At 38.8% G+C, this 19,229-nt stretch overlaps 1 protein-coding gene across 2 annotated transcripts in view; it reads left to right on the forward strand.

The window, feature by feature from the left end:
• atp11b (ATPase phospholipid transporting 11B (putative)) overlaps positions 1-19,229 on the forward strand; it is a 65,878-nt gene that overhangs the window by 28,368 nt on the left and 18,281 nt on the right. For both annotated transcript variants that reach the window (XM_039600824.1, XM_031733791.2), the window contains exons 24-26: positions 16,515-16,642; positions 16,959-17,097; positions 18,573-18,638. In XM_039600824.1, coding sequence (XP_039456758.1) covers positions 16,515-16,642; positions 16,959-17,097; positions 18,573-18,638 — 333 coding nt within the window. The remainder of the gene's footprint in view (positions 1-16,514; positions 16,643-16,958; positions 17,098-18,572; positions 18,639-19,229) is intronic.

Below are 19,229 nucleotides of genomic sequence, written 5' to 3' on the forward strand. Positions count from 1 at the left end.
AGTTTTTATTGGGAGGCCATATTATAATCCTCTTGCCTCATCTTCTAGTACTGTGTGTGTGTGTGTGTGTGTGTGTGTGTGTGTGTGTGTGTGTGTGTGTGTGTGTGTGTGTGTGTGTGTGTGTGTGTGTGTGTGTGTGTGTGTGTGTGTGTGTGTGTGTGTGTGTGTGTGTGTGTGTGTGTGTGTGTGTGTGTGTGTGTGTGTGTGTGTGTGTGTGTGTGTGTGTACTTGTTTCGTGACATCTGAGGACAATTTTATGATAACACACTCACAAAATGAGGGCCTTCGGAAAAATGAGGACATTTTGAGGTCCTCATTTTTCCGAGCCTTCTAAAGTGTTCTAGAGGCCCCAACATGCTCCCAAACCAAAAATCTCGAATGTCCTGAAATATCACAATTTTATGAAAAGTGTGTTTAAGTGTGTTTAGCGTTTTTGCTCACTTTCAGTTTCGCCGCCTACTGGCCAGTTTTGGAACAAAACACACTTTTAACACACTTTCAGTGGCGTCACTCTGTGAGTCCTCATTTTGTAGGTGTGTCAGACACAATAACACATTTGACCCAGGTTATAGTGGCGTCACTCTGCGAGTCCTCATTTTGTAGGTGTGTCAGACACAATAACACATTTGACCCAGGTTATACCCTTCTTGGGGCTTAAGCAAGGGTAACAACAGTTAAATCAGGCAAATCTTGACAAAATGAAGGTCTTTAGATTCAGTTATTAGTGCCTGCACATCTTGGGGTTTTTGTTGTTGACAAAATGTCTCAAAATATAAAGTTTCAACATTTGTGTAATTATATTACTGTTATTTAATGAGTCTTACTTCTCAAAATCAATGCACAAATTGTCTGACCTTCACTAAGCAGAATGATGTGTGTGCAGATTTTGACCCTTGAAGAGTTTATATTAATCTGCATTAATATAATTGCATCTGCAATCTGCAGTTGAACTTAGAGATTCCTGCCGCTGTCATGTGATTCAGTATGATCATCAGGCTCAGTCTCGACTCTGAATTCCAAGAGGGCAGCAGCATGTCTCCTTGTTGAATGTCTGCTTTGAATTTTGGGTTGTTTTTTTGTTTTGGTTTTTCTCCTCTGCTACTACCAGAAGTTGTCTGCACCACACCAGGGCCTGTGCTGCTAGCATAAACCAACTGAGCCTCAACCAGGGCCTGTGCTGTTTTCTGAGGCCATCTGCACCGCACCAGGGCCTAGCTAGACCCATAGGCACCACACCAGGGCCTTTACTGCTGTGTAATCAATTACTGTAAATGTACATGTTATCAGGAAATGATCAGGCGGCAGAGGGTTTTCAGGAAACACTGTTAAATGTTCAGTTTCTATTTCATATGTTAAAACAAGATCTAGAGTGTGATAAAAGTGGTGGGTGGGTTCTTTTACATTTTGAGAGAAGCCAATTGAGTCTAATAACAGATTAAATGCCATGTTGAGGCTGTCATTTTTAGCATCTACATGGATGTTAAAATCACCCACAATAATTATTTTATCTGAGCTGAGCACTAAATCAGATAAAAGTCTGAGAAATCAGACAGAAACTCTGTAAGGCCCAGGTGGACGATAGATGATAACAAGTAAGACTGGTTTCTGAGTTTTACAGCTGGGGTGGACGAGGCTAAGCATCAGGCTTTCAAATGAATTAAAAGTCTGTCTTGGTCTTTCGTTAATTAATAGGCTGGTGTGAAAAATTGCTGCCACACCGCCCCCTCCGCCTGTGCTTTGCGATTTCTGGTAGTTAGAATTACTCGGGGTGTTGATTCATTTTAACTAACATAATCATCCGACTGCAACCAGGTTTCTGTAAGGCAGAGTAAATCGATTTGTTGATCAATTATTAAGTCATGTACTAACAGACTTGGAGGAGGCGCCCTAATATTTAATAATCCACAATGTTTTACTCTTTGGTTCAGATGTGGATACTGTATTGTTCTTTCTTTTTGATTTTTTTATGTTTATGTTTAAATTGTTTTTGCTGGTTTTTAGTTTGTTTTGTCTGTTTGGGAGCTGACACGGTCTCAGTGGAGATGGGTTTTTGGGGGTAGCAGGAGGAGAGAAGCTGCAGAGGCGTGTAAGACTGCAACTCTGCTTCTTGGTCCCAACTCTGGATAGTCATATTTTGGGGCTTTAATAAATTTGTCCATATTTCTAGAAATGAGAGCTGCTCCATCCAAAGTGGGATGGATGCCGTCTCTCCTAACAAGACCAGGTTTCCTCCAGAAGCTTTGCCAATTATCTATGAAGCCGACATCATTTCTGGGACAACACAGACAGCAATTTAAGGAGAAATGCAGCTAAACAGGTCACTCCTGGTCTGATTGGGGAGGGACCAGAGAAAACTACAGAGTCAACATTGTTTTGGCAAAGTTACACACTGATTCGATATTGATTTCAGTGACCTCCGATTGGCGTAACTGGGTGTCATTACTGCCGATGTGAATTATGATTTTACTGAATTTACGTTTACCCTTATGTGGTGGCGCGAATGAGGAATAACCGGGACGGTAACTAAGATGTTGACAACGCCACCTGGGGAGGAGTTACACCCAGGAAAGATATCTCTAGCCAATGTAAGTGTTACACTGGCAACCAAAGCCCACAGACTTGTTATTAACGGCAAAGGTGAGGCAGGTGAATTTTACAAATCAAGGTTTATTAAGAAGAACTACTAAAAACATAGAATTATAAAATCAAAGAGGCACCTAAGGTAGCAGGGTTGAGACGGCAAAATAGTTAATTAAAACGACCAGACTCCCTACCACGATGCTACCCTAAAACAATCACAACATGATAAAAGAGCAACTAAACAAAATGGTGGAGACCGGCCACTTGAGGAGGCAACCTACAGGGAGGAGTGCCCAAGGGTGCCACCAATTACTCACCCATGTGATTTCACTGCAGACCTCACTCACACTAAGCGGTGCAATCTACCTATGCCCGGTGTGTACACTCGCATGCATCGGGAGGATTCCACCTCACGTGCCTAGCCCCTCAACAAGCAGCCACACCTCCACTAAAGCAATAAAAGAAAGCATAAAACATTAAACAGATTAGTAAAAGATCTACATAAAACAAATACACCCCAAATTACTGTTTGTTATAAAAGCATTGCGTAACAAACAAAACAGCATATGACAAGACAGCAGTAGTATAGTGCAAGCCTGCAACAAAAGAGGGAAACAGTTGTCAAAGTCCACCCTACTATGCCACGTTATGATGAACACAAGAGTCCCACTTACCACTCTCTAAAGGGCAATACTAAACTGAGTAACTTTCCTGGAGAGATCTGCAGCGCTTAACTGCCTAATGCTCGCAGCCACCTTGGATGGACAAGACTACCAAATGACTCCTTCTGGTAGTGAAGCGCAGCTGTTTCTTATAAGCCTGCTAATTGTCAACTGGGAAGGTGTGGATGTTAGTGGTGCGTTTGTGGACATCATGTAAAATCCTACCCCAGAATCTACTTCACTACACTTAGCCAGCAGTTTTAAATTTCCTTCAATGTCGCCTGCTCTGGCCCCTGGAAGACAATTAACTATGGTTGCCGGTGTCTCTAGCTTCACATGTCTGAGAACAGAATCACCAATTACCAGAGTTTGACCCCGACGGGTGTGTCGCCGAGTGGGGAAAAAGCAGTTAGACACATGTATGAATTTGAGGAATGGACCCAAAATGCAGACACAAAGGGCGTGAAAGAAAATTTTAATATTAACAGAAAGCAAGCTGTTTATTAAGGCTGGTAAAATAGGCAGAACCAGCTTCCAGTTTGGATTCGGGAGACAGACACTATCTCTACTTTTAAGATTAGGCTTCAAACTTTCCTTTTGCTAAAGCATATAGTTAGGGCAGGATCAGGTGACCCTGAATCCTCCCTTAGTTGTGCTGCAGTGAGCGTGAGCTGCCGGGATTCCCATGATGCACTGAGTTTTTTCCTTTCCAGTCACCTTTCTCACTCACTATGTGTTAATAGACCTCTCTGCACTGAATCATACTTGTTATTAATCCACAGCATGTCTTTATCCTGTCTTCCTTCTCTCACCCCAACCAATCACAGCAGATGGCCCCGCCCCTCCCTGAGCCTGGTTCTGCTGGAGGTTTCTTCCTGTTAAAGGGAGTTTTTCCTTCGCACTGTCGCCAAAGTTCTTGCTCATAGGTGGTCGTATGATTGTTGGGTTTTCCTCTGTATCTATTATTGTGCGATCTACTGTACAATATAAAGCGCCTTGAGGCGATTGTTGTTGTGATTTGGTGCTATATAAATAAAATTGAATTTAATTGAATTAAAAGATTACAAAACAAAAGGCAGAAGTGAAGCTAAACAATAACCTAACCTGGGGACAAACCATGAAACCTGACATGGATACAAACATACCTGGAACATGGAAACGTGGCACCAAAGACAACAGATGACCTGACACTGAACAAATGAGGACAGGACTTACAGTGGCTTGCAAGTATTATTCGCCCCTTGAACTTTTCCACATTTTGTCACATTACTGCCACAAACATGAATCAATTTTATTGGACTCGCACATGAAAGACCAATACAAAGTGGTCTACACGTGAGAAGTGGAATGAAAATCATACATGATTCCAAACATTTTTACAAATAAATAACTGAAAAGGGGTGTGCGTAATTATTCAGCCCCTGAGTCAATACTTTGTAGAACCACCTTTTGCTGAAATTGGATTCCATTAAAATTGATTCATGTTTGTGGCAGTAATGTGACAAAATGTGGAAAAAGGGGACGAATACTTTTGCAAGCCCTTGTAAGTACACAGAGAGACAATGAGGGGATGAGGAACAGCTGGGACAAATCAGACCTAACAAGACAAGGGGAAACAAAACTAGACTCACTGCATATAGGACAAGGACTTTCACAATAAAACAGACATCACAAGGGTAATCTAATAAACAAATGAACTTAGCTAACCTAAAGAACTTATAAATAAACATCGACATCCAAACAAACTAAAACTTAAAATGCTGGGTCAACAAACCCAGGAAAGTGACAGTAAAATCATTTATTATACACATTATACTTATTTTCTTAAATTGCTTATCTATTATCTGTATTTTCACTTGAGGGTCTAGGGTACTGCTCTTCTTTTCATGACAAATTAGGACATGTTTATGATAACACACTGACAATATCAGGCCAATTTTGGCATTACTCCATCAGTGAACAGCATGCCCATGCTAACTTAAACTAGACCAGCAAGCTAACCACATGTGTATTTAAGTGTTACTTAAGAATAGGAACCAAACAAATTAACGGAACGAAATTAACTGTAACAGCAGTTTGCAAAACACTGTGACACTTCTCAAGTGTTCCTACCTCAAATACAGCGAGTGTTGCTGTGTTTTTGTTGTTAAATGGACGAGGAGAGCCCGTGGCTGGTGAGAGGATGCGGCATTTCGTCAGTGGAGCATAGAACGGCGTCTGTGATTGGACAACAAGTGAGTAACGCTGCATCTGATTGTTCGAAAGCCTCAACCAAAGAGCTGCTGGTCACGGCAAGATACAAACCGCCGGAGCTCTGAGTGAACTGCACATCCGGGACCTTCAGCACTCAGCAGAGATTTGTCTTGACGTATGTATTTACCTTTGATATCCATGACTCGACGCACATTTAGCAAGGTAAAGTTGTATGTTTAACAAGCTAATTAACGCTAGTTAAACGGAACTAAAACAATACACAATCGATTTGAACAAACTGTGTGATGAATGATGATAAATGCTAAAAATTACTTAAGATTTATCTTCAACAATAGATATTAGAAGTTTAATTTAACTGTTTTTAAATTCCCACTGGAGTTAAAGGGACCTGTGGCCTTGCACGTGCTCTGCATCTTCAACTGCACAGACAGTCAGTCTAAGCTCTTTTTAAGTGTAGCTAACTGCAACACACATTTTTTTTTTCAACACAAGATATGTTTGGGGGATTTAAATGTTAATAATAATGTTTTCGTATTTAGCACAAACCAATAGGGTCTGGGTCTCTGGCCCAGCGTTTCTGACGTTATTCTAAGGTTTTGAGTTTCTTATGTTTAGTGGCGGGTTAGTTGAGTTTGGCTTAACGTTATTAACATTGTTTTAAGGAGTTTATGTTAGGGTTGTATATTACAACGTTTGTATTTTCATGCCATTTTCCTGTTTTATTTTGAAAGAGTCTGTTGTGTTCAGTTCATTAATCTCACTGACCTGTTGTGTCAATAGAATCATTTGTGCCAGCTACTTCCCTGCTCTCCTTCCATCCTGTCTCAACCTCCAACAGGAAAGTAGAAGTCCTCATATGGTAGGACCAGTGATTGTAGTGTGTGTGTTACACTGTCCTCATATTGTTTTAAGCTGTGAAGGACATGAGTGTGTTTCAGTTGCCTTCCTCATGTGGTTGGATCAACAACTCTAGTGTGTGTTACACTGTCCTCATATTGTGGGTAGCAGAACTGTACAGTGTTAAGTTTCTTTAGAATCTGGTATAAGGAAGTCGGATCCTTCTGTAATAATGTTCACTGATACAAATATGATCTGTAGTTAATTATCTAGTCGGGATTTATACTAGAGAATGTTTCTGACGTTATATTGTTGTCTTTTGTTGCAGACACCAAGTGCTGAGGTCCTGTCTCAGCCTCATACTTACCCACTTCATTCTTCCAACAGGTTACACATCATATTTTTGTATTTGGTATCAAGTATATGTGTCAGATGGGCCTAGTGCATAAATGAAATGCACTTTAATTGTATTAAAACAATCAGTTTCAGTCAAAGTTAACCAAAATCAACATTAGCATTAGGAGAAAGTAATTGTCTATACCATTTGTTAGTCCAAACTTTCCCGTAAAGCATCAGCGTGATCTTTATTCTGACTACATTTGATATTTTTGTCCTTTTACACATGTTTTTGTCCATTTAACCTCCCGCTGATCAGTTTACATGATTTAATTTCTGGGAAATAGATGCCTTTAAATCAGTGTTGGGTTTGGAGCTTTTATTGACAACAGCAGAAGAAGTTAGAAGTCAGGAACATGAACTCTACATGTGTTCAGTCGTCATGTCCTCATATTGTTTTAAGCTGTGAAGGACATGAGTGTGTTTAAGAAGAAGTCCTCATATGGTAGGACCAGTGATTGTAGTGTGTGTTACACTGTCCTCATATTGTTTTAAGCTGTGAAGGACATGAGTGTGTTTCAGTTGCCTTCCTCATGTGGTTGGACCAACAACTCTAGTGTGTGTTACACTGTCCTCATATTGTTGGTAGCAGAACTGTACAGTGTTAAGTTTCTTTAGAATCTGGTATAAGGAAGTCGGATCCTTCTGTAATAATGTTCACTGCTACAAATATGATCTGTAGTTGATCATCTAGTCGGGATTTATACTAGAGAATGTTTCTGACGTTATATTGTTGTCTTTTGTTGCAGACACCAAGTGCTGAGGTCCTGTCTCAGCCTCATACAGACCAATCGGTGAGTGACATACCCACTTCATTCTTCCAACAGGTTACACATCATGTTTTTGTATTTGGTATCAAGTATATGTGTCAGATGGGCCTAGTGCATAAATGAAATGCACTTTAATTGTATTAAAACAATCAGTTTCAGTCAAAGTTAACCAAAATCAACATTAGCATTAGGAGAAAGTAATTGTCTATACCATTTGTTAGTCCAAACTTTCCCTTTAAGCATCAGCGTGATCTTTATTCTGACTACATTTGATATTTTTGTCCTTTTACACATGTTTTTGTCCATTTAACCTCCCGCTGATCAGTTTACATGATTTAATTTCTGGGGAAATAGATGGCTTTACATCAGTGTTGGGTTTAGAGCTTTTATTGACAACAGCAGGAGAAGTTAGAAGTGAGGAACATGAACTCTACATGTGTTCAGTCGTCATGTCCTCATATTGTTTTAAGCTGTGAAGGACATGAGTGTGTTTCAGTTGCCTTCTTCATGTGGTTGGACCAACAACTCTAGTGTGTGTTACACTGTCCTCATATTGTGTGTAGCAGAACTGTACAGTGTTAAGTTTCTATAGAATCTGGTATAAGGAAGTCAGATCCTTCTGTGAATAATGTTCACTGCTACAAATATGATCTGTAGTTGATCATCTAGTCGGGATTTATACTAGAGAATGTTTCTGACGTTATATTGTCTTTTGTTGCAGACACCAAGTGCTGAGGTCCTGTCTCAGCCTCATACAGACCAATCGGTGAGTGACTTACCCACTTCATTCTTCCAACAGGTTACACATCATGTTTTTGTATTTGGTATCAAGTATATGTGTCAGATGGGCCTAGTGCATAAATGAAATGCACTTTAATTGTATTAAAACAATCAGTTTCAGTCAAAGTTAACCAAAATCAACATTAGCATTAGGAGAAAGTAATTGTCTATACCATTTGTTAGTCCAAACTTTCCTTTAAGCATCAGCTTGATCTTTATTCTGACTACATTTGATATTTTTGTCCTTTTACACATGTTTTTGTCCATTTAACCTCCTGCTGATCAGTTTACATGATTTAATTTCTGGGGAAATAGATGGCTTTACATCAGTGTTGGGTTTAGAGCTTTTATTGACAACAGCAGGAGAAGTTAGAAGTCAGGAACATGAACTCTACATGTGTTCAGTCGTCATGTCCTCATATTGTTTTAAGCTGTGAAGGACATGAGTGTGTTTAAGAAGAAGTCCTCATATGGTAGGACCAGTGATTGTAGTGTGTGTTACACTGTCCTCATATTGTTTTAAGCTGTGAAGGACATGAGTGTGTTTCAGTTGCCTTCCTCATGTGGTTGGACCAACAACTCTAGTGTGTGTTACACTGTCCTCATATTGTTGGTAGCAGAACTGTACAGTGTTAAGTTTCTTTAGAATCTGGTATAAGGAAGTCGGATCCTTCTGTAATAATGTTCACTGCTACAAATATGATCTGTAGTTGATCATCTAGTCGGGATTTATACTAGAGAATGTTTCTGACGTTATATTGTTGTCTTTTGTTGCAGACACCAAGTGCTGAGGTCCTGTCTCAGCCTCATACAGACCAATCGGTGAGTGACTTACCCACTTCATTCTTCCAACAGGTTACACATCATGTTTTTGTATTTGGTATCAAGTATATGTGTCAGATGGGCCTAGTGCATAAATTAAATGCACTTTAATTGTATTAAAACAATCAGTTTCAGTCAAAGTTAACCAAAATCAACATTAGCATTAGGAGAAAGTAATTGTCTATACCATTTGTTAGTCCAAACTTTCCTTTAAGCATCAGCGTGATCTTTATTCTGACTACATTTGATATTTTTGTCCTTTTACACATGTTTTTGTCCATTTAACCTCCCGCTGATCAGTTTACATGATTTAATTTCTGGGGAAATAGATGGCTTTACATCAGTGTTGGGTTTAGAGCTTTTATTGACAACAGCAGGAGAAGTTAGAAGTCAGGAACATGAACTCTACATGTGTTCAGTCGTCATGTCCTCATATTGTTTTAAGCTGTGAAGGACATGAGTGTGTTTCAGTTGCCTTCTTCATGTGGTTGGACCAACAACTCTAGTGTGTGTTACACTGTCCTCATATTGTGTGTAGCAGAACTGTACAGTGTTAAGTTTCTATAGAATCTGGTATAAGGAAGTCAGATCCTTCTGTGAATAATGTTCACTGCTACAAATATGATCTGTAGTTGATCATCTAGTCGGGATTTATACTAGAGAATGTTTCTGACGTTATATTGTCTTTTGTTGCAGACACCAAGTGCTGAGGTCCTGTCTCAGCCTCATACAGACCAATCGGTGAGTGACTTACCCACTTCATTCTTCCAACAGGTTACACATCATGTTTTTGTATTTGGTATCAAGTATATGTGTCAGATGGGCCTAGTGCATAAATGAAATGCACTTTAATTGTATTAAAACAATCAGTTTCAGTCAAAGTTAACCAAAATCAACATTAGCATTAGGAGAAAGTAATTGTCTATACCATTTGTTAGTCCAAACTTTCCCTTAAAGCATCAGCGTGATCTTTATTCTGACTACATTTGATATTTTTGTCCTTTTACACATGTTTTTGTCCATTTAACCTCCTGCTGATCAGTTTACATGATTTAATTTCTGGGGAAATAGATGGCTTTACATCAGTGTTGGGTTTAGAGCTTTTATTGACAACAGCAGGAGAAGTTAGAAGTCAGGAACATGAACTCTACATGTGTTCAGTCGTCATGTCCTCATATTGTTTTAAGCTGTGAAGGACATGAGTGTGTTTCAGTTGCCTTCTTCATGTGGTTGGACCAACAACTCTAGTGTGTGTTACACTGTCCTCATATTGTTGGTAGCAGAACTGTACAGTGTTAAGTTTCTTTAGAATCTGGTATAAGGAAGTCGGATCCTTCTGTAATAATGTTCACTGCTACAAATATGATCTGTAGTTAATTATCTAGTCGGGATTTATCCTAGAGAATGTTTCTGACGTTATATTGTTGTCTTTTGTTGCAGACACCAAGTGCTGAGGTCCTGTCTCAGCCTCATACAGACCAATCGGTGAGTGACTTACCCACTTCATTCTTCCAACAGGTTACACATCATATTTTTGTATTTGGTATCAAGTATATGTGTCAGATGGGCCTAGTGCATAAATGAAATGCACTTTAATTGTATTAAAACAATCAGTTTCAGTCAAAGTTAACCAAAATCAACATTAGCATTAGGAGAAAGTAATTGTCTATACCATTTGTTAGTCCAAACTTTCCTTAAAGCATCAGCGTGATCTTTATTCTGACTACATTTGATATTTTTGTCCTTTTACACATGTTTTTGTCCATTTAACCTCCCGCTGATCAGTTTACATGATTTAATTTCTGGGGAAATAGATGCCTTTAAATCAGTGTTGGGTTTGGAGCTTTTATTGACAACAGCAGAAGAAGTTAGAAGTCAGGAACATGAACTCTACATGTGTTCAGTCGTCATGTCCTCATATTGTTTTAAGCTGTGAAGGACATGAGTGTGTTTAAGAAGAAGTCCTCATATGGTAGGACCAGTGATTGTAGTGTGTGTTACACTGTCCTCATATTGTTTTAAGCTGTGAAGGACATGAGTGTGTTTCAGTTGCCTTCCTCATGTGGTTGGACCAACAACTCTAGTGTGTGTTACACTGTCCTCATATTGTTGGTAGCAGAACTGTACAGTGTTAAGTTTCTTTAGAATCTGGTATAAGGAAGTCGGATCCTTCTGTAATAATGTTCACTGCTACAAATATGATCTGTAGTTGATCATCTAGTCGGGATTTATACTAGAGAATGTTTCTGACGTTATATTGTTGTCTTTTGTTGCAGACACCAAGTGCTGAGGTCCTGTCTCAGCCTCATACAGACCAATCGGTGAGTGACTTACCCACTTCATTCTTCCAACAGGTTACACATCATGTTTTTGTATTTGGTATCAAGTATATGTGTCAGATGGGCCTAGTGCATAAATTAAATGCACTTTAATTGTATTAAAACAATCAGTTTCAGTCAAAGTTAACCAAAATCAACATTAGCATTAGGAGAAAGTAATTGTCTATACCATTTGTTAGTCCAAACTTTCCTTTAAGCATCAGCGTGATCTTTATTCTGACTACATTTGATATTTTTGTCCTTTTACACATGTTTTTGTCCATTTAACCTCCCGCTGATCAGTTTACATGATTTAATTTCTGGGGAAATAGATGGCTTTACATCAGTGTTGGGTTTAGAGCTTTTATTGACAACAGCAGGAGAAGTTAGAAGTCAGGAACATGAACTCTACATGTGTTCAGTCGTCATGTCCTCATATTGTTTTAAGCTGTGAAGGACATGAGTGTGTTTCAGTTGCCTTCTTCATGTGGTTGGACCAACAACTCTAGTGTGTGTTACACTGTCCTCATATTGTGTGTAGCAGAACTGTACAGTGTTAAGTTTCTATAGAATCTGGTATAAGGAAGTCAGATCGGATCCTTCTGTGAATAATGTTCACTGCTACAAATATGATCTGTAGTTGATCATCTAGTCGGGATTTATACTAGAGAATGTTTCTGACGTTATATTGTCTTTTGTTGCAGACACCAAGTGCTGAGGTCCTGTCTCAGCCTCATACAGACCAATCGGTGAGTGACTTACCCACTTCATTCTTCCAACAGGTTACACATCATGTTTTTTGTATTTGGTATCAAGTATATGTGTCAGATGGGCCTAGTGCATAAATGAAATGCACTTTAATTGTATTAAAACAATCAGTTTCAGTCAAAGTTAACCAAAATCAACATTAGCATTAGGAGAAAGTAATTGTCTATACCATTTGTTAGTCCAAACTTTCCCTTAAAGCATCAGCGTGATCTTTATTCTGACTACATTTGATATTTTTGTCCTTTTACACATGTTTTTGTCCATTTAACCTCCTGCTGATCAGTTTACATGATTTAATTTCTGGGGAAATAGATGGCTTTACATCAGTGTTGGGTTTAGAGCTTTTATTGACAACAGCAGGAGAAGTTAGAAGTCAGGAACATGAACTCTACATGTGTTCAGTCGTCATGTCCTCATATTGTTTTAAGCTGTGAAGGACATGAGTGTGTTTCAGTTGCCTTCTTCATGTGGTTGGACCAACAACTCTAGTGTGTGTTACACTGTCCTCATATTGTTGGTAGCAGAACTGTACAGTGTTAAGTTTCTTTAGAATCTGGTATAAGGAAGTCGGATCCTTCTGTAATAATGTTCACTGCTACAAATATGATCTGTAGTTAATTATCTAGTCGGGATTTATCCTAGAGAATGTTTCTGACGTTATATTGTTGTCTTTTGTTGCAGACACCAAGTGCTGAGGTCCTGTCTCAGCCTCATACAGACCAATTGGTGAGTGACATACCCACTTCATTCTTCCAACAGGTTACACATCATGTTTTTGTATTTGGTATCAAGTATATGTGCCAGTTGGGCCTAGTGCATAAATGAAATGCACTTTGATTGTATTAAAACAATCAGTTTCAGTCAAAGTTAACCAAAATCAACATTAGCATTAGGAGAAAGTAATTGTCTATACCATTTGTTAGTCCAAACTTTCCTTAAAGCATCAGCGTGATCTTTATTCTGACTACATTTGATATTTTTGTCCTTTTACACATGTTTTTGTCCATTTAACCTCCCGCTGATCAGTTTACATGATTTAATTTCTGGGGAAATAGATGGCTTTACATCAGTGTTGGGTTTAGAGCTTTTATTGACAACAGCAGGAGAAGTTAGAAGTCAGGAACATGAACTCTACATGTGTTCAGTCGTCATGTCCTCATATTGTTTTAAGCTGTGAAGGACATGAGTGTGTTTAAGTAGAAGTCCTCATATGGTAGGACCAGTGATTGTAGTGTGTGTTACACTGTCCTCATATTGTTTTAAGCTGTGAAGGACATGAGTGTGTTTCAGTTGCCTTCTTCATGTGGTTGGACCAACAACTCTAGTGTGTGTTACACTGTCCTCATATTGTTGGTAGCAGAACTGTACAGTGTTAAGTTTCTTTAGAATCTGGTATAAGGAAGTCGGATCCTTCTGTAATAATGTTCACTGCTACAAATATGATCTGTAGTTGATCATCTAGTCGGGATTTATACTAGAGAATGTTTCTGACGTTATATTGTTGTCTTTTGTTGCAGACACCAAGTGCTGAGGTCCTGTCTCAGCCTCATACAGACCAATCGGTGAGTGACTTACCCACTTCATTCTTCCAACAGGTTACACATCATATTTTTGTATTTGGTATCAAGTATATGTGTCAGATGGGCCTAGTGCATAAATGAAATGTACTTTAATTGTATTAAAACAATCAGTTTCAGTCAAAGTTAACCAAAATCAACATTAGCATTAGGAGAAAGTAATTGTCTATACCAGGGTGCCCAATCCCAGTCCTCGAGAGCTACTGTCCTGCAGCTTTTAGATGCATCCCTACTCCAACACAGCTGAATCAAATAGTTGGATTACCAATTCGGCATGCCATCAAGTCTGGCAAAGGCCTGATAACGAGCCATTCATTTGATTCAGGTGTTTCGAACAAGGACGCATCTAAAAGCTGCAGGGCAGTAGCTCTCGAGGACTGGGATTGGGCACCCTGGTCTATACCATTTGTTAGTCCAAACTTACCCTTAAAGCATCAGCTTGATCTTTATTCTGACTACATTTGATATTTTTGTCCTTTTACACATGTTTTTGTCCATTTAACCTCCCGCTGATCAGTTTACATGATTTAATTTCTGGGGAAATAGATGGCTTTACATCAGTGTTGGGTTTAGAGCTTTTATTGACAACAGCAGGAGAAGTTAGAAGTCAGGAACATGAACTCTACATGTGTTCAGTCGTCATGTCCTCATATTGTTTTAAGCTGTGAAGGACATGAGTGTGTTTAAGTAGAAGTCCTCATGTGGTAGGACCAGTGATTGTAGTGTGTGTGTTACACTGTCCTCATATTGTTTTAAGCTGTGAAGGACATGAGTGTGTTTAAGAAGAAGTCCTCATATGGTAGGACCAGTGATTGTAGTGTGTGTTACAATGTCCTCATATTGTTTTAAGCTGTGAAGGACATGAGTGTGTTTCAGTTGCCTTCCTCATGTGGTTGGACCAACAACTCTAGTGTGTGTTACACTGTCCTCATATTGTTGGTAGCAGAACTGTACAGTGTTAAGTTTCTATAGAATCTTGTATAAGGAAGTCGGATCCTTCTGTGAATAATGTTCACTGCTACAAATATGATCTGTAGTTGATCATCTAGTCGGGATTTATACTAGAGAATGTTTCTGACGTTATATTGTTGTCTTTTGTTGCAGACACCAAGTGCTGAGGTCCTGTCTCAGCCTCATACAGACCAATTGGTGAGTGACATACCCACTTCATTCTTCCAACAGGTTACACATCATGTTTTTGTATTTAGTAATCAAGTTTATGTGTCAGTTGGGCCTAGTGCATAAATTAAATGCACTTTGATTGTATTAAAACAATCAGTTTGAGTCAAAGTTTCCCAAAATCAACATTAGCTTTACTTCTTTGTGAAGATCTTAGGAGAAAGAAATTGGCGTACCATTTGTTAGTTCTAACTTTCCCTTTAAAGCATCAGCTTGATATTTATTCCTACTAAATTTGATGTTTTTGTGTTACATTGTCCTCATATTGTTTTAAGCTGTGAAGGACATGAATGTGTTTTTGTAGCCTTTCTCAATTGGTAGAACCAACAACTCTAGTTTGTGTTACATTGCTCCTTTAAAGTGCTCCAGTAGAAAGCAAGGTTTAAGAACATTTTGTATTCACATTATAAACTATAAACTAGAATATTTTCTATCTTTTCTTGCATTCACATTAAGATATTTTCTTTTGTTTCCATTTATGACAGCTGGGAAGGTGAGAAGCAAGTGGACAAATGATGAAGTAAAGGTTGCTGCAAAGTACCAGGTAAAAGGAATGTGACTGCTGCTTCCAAGCAGAGCCGGCAGCTCGTAAAGGCAGAGACTGGGTTGCCATAAAGTACTACATCCACAACAGGATCATTGCATTAAAAGAAAGATGCAAGGAAAAAAAAGAAACAACCAAGAGAGATACTTTGTTGCTTCCACAGTTATGTCAATATTGTAGTTTTCTGTATTGCATTGTTCTTACTCATAAATCTGTGGTTTATGCTGGGTGCTTTTTCAATTAAATGATAAGAAAGGCAGATAATGTTCCACGTTTTATTGACATGAACATTCACTACAAAATGAATTAATGCATTACAATATTAAGACTTAAAAAGTAGACTGACCACATTTGACCTATGTGTTTTTTTAAGTCTCTACACAGCTCATATTTACTGTTTTATTAACACATAAATGTCTGATATTTCTGTCAGAAGTTACCCGACTGGTGAGCATTACTATTGTGCATCCATGCCTATTATATTGTAATCTCAAAAGGAGCCAAGCTTAAAAATACAGAACCTACCCTTACCTGGTCCTTATAAGTCATATATACTTGAAAATTATGTGTTTCCATGGGCTTCACAATTCACCTAAACATGAAATATCAGTGTGTGACCTTATGGTACTCATAAGTCACATAAACCTGACAGTGTCCTCACAAGTAGCATTAAATTCAGGTTTGACCAAAATTTCACCCTAGCCAAAATCTCAACAGATGGGCGTGTTCCTGGAAGCATGGGTCAAACTTTGTGTGATTCCCATGCCTCTAGGACCTTCAGAAAGGCACGTTCCCATTTGTCACATTTTTGTCATAGGTCCTGATATTTCACGAAAACACGTATGTGTGTGTGTGTGTGTGTGTGTGTGTGTGTGTGTGTGTGTGTGTGTGTGTGTGTGTGTGTGTGTGTGTGTGTGTGTGTGTTCCTAGTCATTTGTTTTTCTGCTTTGCTCCAACTCTGCTCAGTCTCTCTCCCTGATATCTTTAAGGTCTGTTGAACGAGTTGTGGATATCAGTTCTTGTTAATGGGTCATTGATGAGTGAAATGCTGTCTCTGTCCAACCTAGACTCTGTACGACAGTGTTTATCTGACACTGTACAACATCTGCTTCACCTCGCTGCCAATCCTTGTGTACAGTCTGTTTGAACAGCTGGTCCATCCGCATGTATTGCAGAACAAACCTGGCCTGTACAGGTGAGCTTATGTCATCTCTAGGTGAACACTACTTTGTATTTTGTTTTCTGTTATGTCATCATCTATGTACACAGTTGGCCCACTGTTTCTTTATTTGTGTGTGTTAATTCGAATTTTATGTAATGTTTTTAAATTGGCTGTTAGCATCTAGATGCTGCTTGTTACGTAAATCATTTTATTTTTCAGAATCGCTAAATTGCAACGTATTTATTCATTCATCACAGTGAAACGAGCAACTGTGCTCTGATCCAATGAACGCTCTTAAGGATTATATATATATTTTTAAAAACCCTTTTTATTTATTTATTTTCTACAGAGATATTAGCAAGAACTCTCTGCTCTCTTTCCGGACCTTCTTGTACTGGACTGTTTTGGGTTTCTGTCACGCCTTTGTCTTCTTCTTTGGATCCTACATACTAATGGGAGAGGACACCACACTTATGGGCAATGGACAGGTATGTGTTTTCATGTTTTATGATGCTGATATCAGTCAAATGTTAGTTCAGAGCAAAAAAGGGAAAAGTAGCAAACAGATACTATAGAGTAACCGTTTGTGATTGCATCTTGTTGTGTTGCGGACATTAATGGGACTGTTTACCCGCTGGTATTTTTGCACTCACGTCTTCCCTTCATCTTGCACTTTTCTTATCTGTCTCTTTGTTGTTCTTTTTGTTTAACAGCATAACAAATCTTCCCTTTTCTGTCCTGCTGCATATCTCATCATCTTTCTTTCTTTCTGAAGTTTGGTATTTCCGAAAGCACTCACTTTTACTGCACTCTCTTGGTTGTCTTTTTCTTCTGTCCTTTGTTGATTACGCCTTTTCCCTTTTGCCTTCATGCTGTGCATGTCTTCAGATCTTGCGAACTAACAGGCAGCTGGTAAGAGTCTGCTCTACAGATGAATGCATGTGTTCTTAGGGAGTTAATGAGAGAACTCCCAGAAAGATTTTTTTTTTTTTTTTTTATGAAATATTAAATTATTAGTAATGATGGTATTCAAGAGCATTAAATAGCTATTCTGTAGCATTTACATTAGTGGTGTCTTGAAATATGCTGAATCAACTCATAGTAGAGTTACATGGCTTGGTTTTTAATAATTTCCTACCTCTCCTTTACCCTTAATGGCGATTTTTGAGTATATACAATATTTTAAAATATATTTTATTTTGAGTTTGATGACCAGTAGAATAGAATAGAATTTCTGCCTTTTTCAAAGCGTAGCTGCATAGGCAGAGACCATCGTCACTAACATCCAGTCAGATTTTTCTATAAGTAGGCCTGAAATATGACAGAAATCTCTGCTCAGAAAAGACTTTCAAGGGTTACTCCTAGTAGGCTTTCAAGGGGTAAAGGGTAGATATCAGTTAGGGGGCAGAGTTTGTAAAAGATTTTAGTTTAAATCATAATTCTGAAAGTAACGAGCACAAACTTGAACTGTATGCCTGTCACAGGTCCAGAAATAGTGTTTACTCCCCTGTGTGTCACTATTAGCCCTCAATGTTCAGACTCCAGCAGCGTCCCGAATTGGCTGGCAACAAAACAATGTCTCCCACAGCTCTCAACCTATAAGTAGAACAGTGGAGCTACTGATAGTACTCACACAGTTGGAGGCCGAGGCCTTATTTTGGGCACCGTGATGCCAAAACAACTTGTTAACCAAGGCTACAGTCATAGTGAACTTGTCTCTCTTTGCACCACATGTGTAGACTAAAGCTTGTCAGTGATCCAAGGGAACAAGAGCAGTAGGGTAACAACGTCCCTTATACAGATGCGAACAATTTGATCAAATATACTATTACAAACACGGTCTGTACATTTATGCAAAGCTTCTGTTTCCCTCTCCTCATGAAATCATTTTCAGGAAGTGCCAAACTACATTGTAATGCCATTTATTATTATTAACTGAAGTACTGTATGTCTGTTTTTGTAGATGTTTGGGAACTGGACATTTGGAACACTGGTCTTTACTGTCATGGTCATCACTGTGACGTTAAAGGTAAATCATATATTATACCCTATCAACAAACCACTGTACTCCTTCTAAAGAAGCAGTTGTGTTTGGAACATTTTGTAATGTTTACAGCACTCATGGTTACATTTGAAGCTTTCAGAGTAATGAGTGGTGGGTTCATATTATAGCAGGCACTCTCCCAGTCAGATTTGTATGTATGCTACCTGCTGAGAACAAAACAGCAGGAAACCAAGTTATTCAGTGAGTGTAAACAAGGACCGGGAAAGAAGTATCCAGTGACACATCTTCAGCTTAGCTGGAGTTTTGCTTACATGTAGGAATTTATAATAAGTTAACAAGCTGACACTGAAGTACATCAGCAATTTATTTTTGAGTGTTTGAGTCTTTTCTCGCGTAATGCCCTCTCAGGATGATGGCTGCTGTTTGCATAGCAGAAAGCTGAGAAACACATGCAGTTTCAAAAGGAGACATTTGTATTGTCAAAGGCCCGGTAATGAAATATGTTGAAAGATGTTGTGATGAGGATGATGTCAGTGGCCATTAATTGGAGAAGATAATTTATCAGTTGTCACCTCAAGGTCTCTCTTTATAGCACGGAGGAAGATTGCTGTAGTT

This window comes from Oreochromis aureus, linkage group 17, assembly GCF_013358895.1.
Source record: "Oreochromis aureus strain Israel breed Guangdong linkage group 17, ZZ_aureus, whole genome shotgun sequence".
Classification (NCBI taxonomy): Eukaryota; Metazoa; Chordata; class Actinopteri; order Cichliformes; family Cichlidae; genus Oreochromis; species Oreochromis aureus.